General features: G+C 49.7%; 1 protein-coding gene across 1 annotated transcript in view; it reads right to left on the bottom strand.

Annotated features, from left to right (window-relative positions):
- PRKD2 (protein kinase D2) overlaps positions 1 to 5,734 on the bottom strand; it is a 34,693-nt gene that overhangs the window by 17,296 nt on the left and 11,663 nt on the right. Inside the window, exons 6-7 of the mRNA XM_077747354.1 lie at positions 3,751 to 3,976; positions 39 to 156 (exon numbers count right to left, since the gene is read on the bottom strand). Of these exons, the coding sequence (XP_077603480.1) occupies positions 39 to 156; positions 3,751 to 3,976 (344 nt within the window). The remainder of the gene's footprint in view (positions 1 to 38; positions 157 to 3,750; positions 3,977 to 5,734) is intronic.

Genomic DNA, 5,734 nt, shown 5'->3' with positions numbered 1-5,734 from the left:
GCCCCTAACTCTAGCTCCGCCCCGCCCCACCCACTCACCAGCGTGTCCTTGTTGCTGTAATGAACCACCCAACCCTCGCGCAGGGTGGTGCTAGATTTCCGTGTCGTGTGTCGCACCGACTGCACTACCCTCATTAGGGGGATGTACCCCAAGGAGCTGAGGGGGAGGGGGAGCAGAAGAGGCGAGACGTTACAAGTGGAAAATACCCATAAGCACCTGGGACGGCGGGGCACCTCTCTGGGCAGGCAGGAGTTGGGATTTGGGGGCCACACTCCTGTGGTTTCCTGATTTCCCTTAATGAGGAAGGGGACTCGCGAGAGGCTCACAGTAAAAGGCTGGATTCCGAAGTCAGGCTGTCTGGCATATCACCTAACCTCTGTGTACCTCAGTTTCTCCACCCAAAGGGGCTGCTGTGAGAAGTGAAAACCTTCTTGGGGCATTTGGCACAATGCTCAGCATACAGTGGGCCTCCAATAAGTGCTCATCGGTATTGAGCCCAGTGATTGTGGAGCCAGCTGGGGAACACTGGGCAAGTGACTCAACCTCTCTGCGCCTCATTTGCCTTCATCTGAGCACCTGTTATTATTACAGAGGGAAAACAAAGGCTGAGAGAGATTAAGAGAACTGCTCAACTCCCGAACCAACAATCCCTTGATATATGGACTAAATCAGGATTCGGGTGGCCTTGCCACTTCCCTTTGCCTAAGACTTGTTTTTCTCATCTGTGAAACAGGCTGCCTCTCCCAATACCCCCACCTCGCCCAAGTCCATCAAGATCCAACTCTGCCACCCTGTTATTCTGTTGCTTAACACTCCCAAGAAAGACTTGGAAGAAAGAGAATTTGAACTTCCAGGCAGCTTGGGTCAGGTGGCACCAGTAAGAAACTCTCTTCGATCACTGTGACCTGCATACCCATCCCCACTCTGGCCTGGTCTCCCATCCCCTCCCCTTTCTGTCCCTGCTGCAGGCACACCAAGCTCCATGTGTTCCTGGAACATGCTTGGAGCTACCTCAGGGCCTTTGCACTTGCTGTTCCCTTTGCTTGGTAGGCTCTTCCACCAACTACTTTCCACATAGCTCCCTTCCTTCCCTCCTTCAGATCTTTTTTTTTTTAAAATGTTTTATTTATTTCTAGGAGAGAGAGAGAGAGAGAGACAGCTTGAGCAGGGGAGGGTCAGAGAGAGAGGGAGATACAGACTCTGAAATAGGCTCCAGGCTCTGAGCTGGCAGTCAGCACAGAGCCCGACGCGGGGCTCGAACCCACGAACCGCGAGATCATGACCCAAGCGAAAGTCGGACGCTTAACCGACTAAGCCACCCAGGCGCCCCTCCTCCTTCAGATCTTTTCAAATGTCACCTCCTCCTAGAGGCCTCCTTTAATGACCCAAACTAAAACAGCGTGTCTTCGTTCTCTGTCCCCTCTCATTGCTTTGTTTTTATTTACTTTTGATAGCAGTTATCAATACCTGATGCTAAGGGTGTGTCTGTTCATTACTGGTCTCCGCAACTTAGAGTGTCTGCTCTATGAGGCTGGAGAGTTTTACAGGCTTGCTTCACTGCTGTAATGCTTGGAGTCTAGAACCCAGTAGGTGCTCATTAAATGTTTACCAATGCACCGTGGAAGTGGCTGACCCTCCGCTCCATGTTCGTGCCGCCCTAGCCCTGTGGGGGGACATCACAGCTCCTTTCTCTTACTAATTATTGGCGGAAGCCACTGAGGCTCAATCTTCTAACCTAGAAATGAGGACAGTGATCCTTGTGGTCTTATGGAAAGGATTTAGTTCAAGAGCAAATGCTTTTCAGGGCGCCTGGGTGGCTCAGTTGGTTGGGCAGGCGACTTTGGCTCAGGTCATGATCTCGCAGGCCATGAGTTCGAGCCCCACATCGGGCTCTGTGCTGACAGCTCAGAGCCTGGAGCCCGCTTCAAATTCTGTTTCCCCCTCTCTCTCTCTCTGCCCCTACTCTGCTCATGCTCTGTCTTCATCTCTCTCTGCCCCTCCCCCTGCGCATGCTCTCTCTCTCAAAAATAAATAAACATTAAAAAAATTTTTTAAAGATGAGATTGAAAGTTAAAGAGACATGGAAATAAAAACATTTTCCCCCAACCTCTGGAATGGATCACTCCCCACCCTCTGTGCTTTGGGGATTCTAGAACAGAGTACCAGAGAGGATTCTTTTTTCCATCTCCTCAGCGTTTAGAACCCAGAAAGCACTTGACCTGCATGATCTAATGGAATTTGAAAATCGCCCTGCAAGACAGAGGCCATCACCGCCCTAGGAGGAAACCAAGGCACAGGGAGATGTGACTAGCAGCATAAGTGGTGGGGCTCGGACCTCGCCCTGGCGCTCCCAGCCTCTGGCGCCCTGGGCTTCCGGAACCCCACTGCCTTCCAGCCTCCCGGACACGCAGGTGTCCCACACCCATGTATGAAGCTAGGCACCTGGAAAATATATAAATACCCTTCCCCTCAGGCACTGAGCTTATACTCCAGTAGAGCTGAATAAATATGAATTCCATCTATAACTTTAAAATGTATAGTCAGGGGCTCCAGAGTGGCTCAGTCGGTTGAGTGTCCGACTCAGCTCAGGTCGTGATCTTGTGGTCAGTGAGTTCGAGCCCCGCATCGCTCCGTGCTGACAGCTCAGAGCCTGGAGCCTGCTTCGGATTCTGTGTTTCCCTCTGTCTCTGCCCCTCGCCTGCTTGTGCTCTGTCTCTCTCTGTCTCTCAAAAATAAATAAATAAACGTTAAAAAAAAAGGTATAATTGGGGCGCCAGGGTGGCTCAGTTGGTTAAGTCACGATCTCATGGTTTGTGGGTTTGAGCCCCATATCAAGCTTTGCACTGTCTGTGCAAAGCCTGCTTGGAATTCTCTCTCTCCCTCTTTCTCTCTGACCCTCTCCCACTCATGCATGTTTTCCCTCTCTCTCAGAATGAATGAATGAATGAATAAATAATAAAATAAAATGTATAATACAGCAACTCACTATCATGTTTGAGAGTTTCCAGGGCAGAAGAAAGCCACTGCCTGTCAGGTACTTGGGAACGGTTTCCCCCTCCCCATTTTACAGATGGGCAGGCTGAGGCACCAAAAGGGGCAGGGAGTTGCGTAGGCCATACAAGTCAATCTGAGGCCAGAATGGTTAAAAGAAAAATGGGCAGCTTTCTCTACGAGAAGAGCTAACATTTTTTTTTAACCTTTACTTATTTATTTTGAGAGGGAGCGAGCGAGCATGCAAGCAGGGGAAGGGGCAGAGAGAAAATCCCAAGCCGGCTCTCACACTGTGAGCAGAGAGCCCGACATGGGGCTTCCGGGCTCGAACTTCTTACTGACAGGGAAACTGAGGCCCTAGAGAGGTTAATCTCCTGCCAAAGGCCACACAGCAGTTTGGTTCCAGACTCCCATGTTCTCATTCTTTGCACTGCCCCTTTGCAGCCCAGACTGTTTCTGGAAGGTTCCACCCACAGCCAATCCCAGGGGCATCATCCCGGAGAGGAGCTAAGCAGCTGAGGGGCAGGGAGGGAGGCGAGTTTGACTCTCTACCTTTGTAAGGACCACGTTAGCATCTCCAAAACGGAAACGCGATACCAATTAAAATCTCCTTCTATGATAACCTAATTTTTAAAGGCACATTTTTCAAGAGAAAGGTAAAATTGAAAAATCAAGGTGCGGGCGGCTGGCAGATTTGCAGGGTGACGCCAACCCATTCGAGAGAGAGGAAGGGCCCTCCCCGGAGAGTCCCCTGGGTACCTCTGGGCCTTGCCTTCCTCGCCTTCCTCCTCCTCACTGGCATGAAGGGCATTTTCCGAGTGGGAGCCCGGGATGACCCCGGTGTCATCGGGCTCGTCCATGAGGGAGCTCTTTTCAGCCTCGCTGTAATCGGTGGCCTCCTCCATCGGGACNTTGATGAGCGCCTCCCCCAAACAGTCGTTAGGGACGCGGGTGGCACAGCGCTTGTGACAGTTGAACTTGCAGTCTGGTATGAGGACCGGAACAAGCGGACGGGGGGGAGGGGAAAAGAGGTCACCTGTAAGGGCTGAATCTTGACGCCTAACCCCCAGGCCCACAAGATGCGCCACTCGCTGTTTGGGGCAGGAAACCTAGCCGGAGCCTTCTCTGGCTGTCCCTCTTTGAGCCGGTTTCCTTCTAGAATTCTGGGATGATTATAATAGGGTCTAAGGTTCCAGGATTCTGGACTTTGAACACTCAGGAAAGGGTTTCCGAACTTTCGGCACTAAGAATATCTGGGGCTGGAGAATTCCTTGTTGCTGGGGCTGCTGTGTCTGCCCTGCTGACTTCTACCCACTAGATGCCAGCAGCACGTCACCATGACAATGGCTCCCAACATCCCCTGGGGCAAAATCCCATCTGGTTAAGAACCATCATTGCTCTAGAGTTGGATGGTTCCAAGGTTCTAGAATGCTGGAATTTTATGAAAACCTATTTTCCTAAGGTCCTGTGGTTCTAGATTTCTTCTTTCTTCCTTCCCTCCCTCCTCCCTCCCTCGTTCTCTCCTTCCGTTCTTTCTTTTCTTCCTTCCTTCAATTCTAGATTTCTAAGACTTCAGATTTTGACACGCACGTTTTTAGAACTTGATATACCTACAATTCTATAGGCCTATGATTCTAGGCTGCTAAGACTCCTTGATGTCCAGGGTTTTAGGGTTTTCTATATATAAATTCTAGAATTGTGACTCTACAGTTCCTGACTGTGAACACTCCAGAATCTGATGATTCCAAGGTTCTAGGATTCCCTACACTCGAGATTCTAAACCTTGATGTTCCTATCGTTCTTTAGCTGTGTGCAGCTAAGATTCTATATATATTTTTTGTTCCAATGAATTCTAGAATTGGACAGCTCTGAGTTTTTACGGATCTTGATTTCTGATTTTCTAGATTTGATCATGCAACGTTCCGTGTTCTAGATTTCTAGGACCCATGGTTCACATGTGATGCTTCCAGGGCTTCCATTATTATCAAACCTGATGGTTGTAAAGTTCCAATATTCTGAGAATCTAGAATTTGGCACTTCCAGGGCTCCATGGTTCTAGAATTCTCAAGTTCTACAGTTTTAGAATTCCATGCTGGGGAACCCAGGGGGGTCAGTCAGTGAAGTGGCCAACTTCGGCTCAGGTCACGGTCTCATTGTTCGTGAGTTCGAGCCCTGCACCGGGCTCTGTGCTGACAGCTCGGAGCCTGGAGCCTGCTTCGGATTCTGTGTCTCCCTCTCTCTCTGCCCTTCCCATACACACACATTCTCTCTCTCAAAAATAAACATTAAAATTTTTTTTAAAAAAGCATTCCATGCTAAGTGGGTTTATAAAGCTAAATTCTCTGAGGTTCTAGGATTGCAGAATTCCAACGGTTCTAGATCCCCAGGATTCAGAGCACTCCTCTCCTGAGGCCCTGTGCTCCTAAAGATCAGAAACACACTGGGATTCTTTTTTTTTTTTTTTAAGATTAAAAACAATTTTTTAAAATGTTTCTTTATTTTTGAGAGACAAGAGTGTGAGCAGGGGAAGGGCAGAGAGAAACAGAGACACTGGAATCCAAAGCAGGCTTCAGGCTTTGAGCTGTCAGCAGAGAGCCTGACGTGGGCTTCAAACTCACAACCCCAAGAGCGAGAGTCACGCGCCCCACCACCTGAGCCAGCCAGGTGCCCCCAAAACACTGGGATTCTTACGGCCAGGAGCCCAGGGGAGGGAAGCCCCGAGCTGCTGAGTGTATGGATGTAT

The sequence above is a fragment of the Crocuta crocuta genome, unplaced genomic scaffold (assembly GCF_008692635.1).
Source record: "Crocuta crocuta isolate KB4526 unplaced genomic scaffold, BGI_CrCroc_1.0 scaffold334, whole genome shotgun sequence".
Lineage (NCBI taxonomy): Eukaryota > Metazoa > Chordata > Mammalia > Carnivora > Hyaenidae > Crocuta > Crocuta crocuta.
Note: the sequence above shows the minus strand (reverse complement) of the source record. Positions and strands in the feature narration are given on the sequence as shown.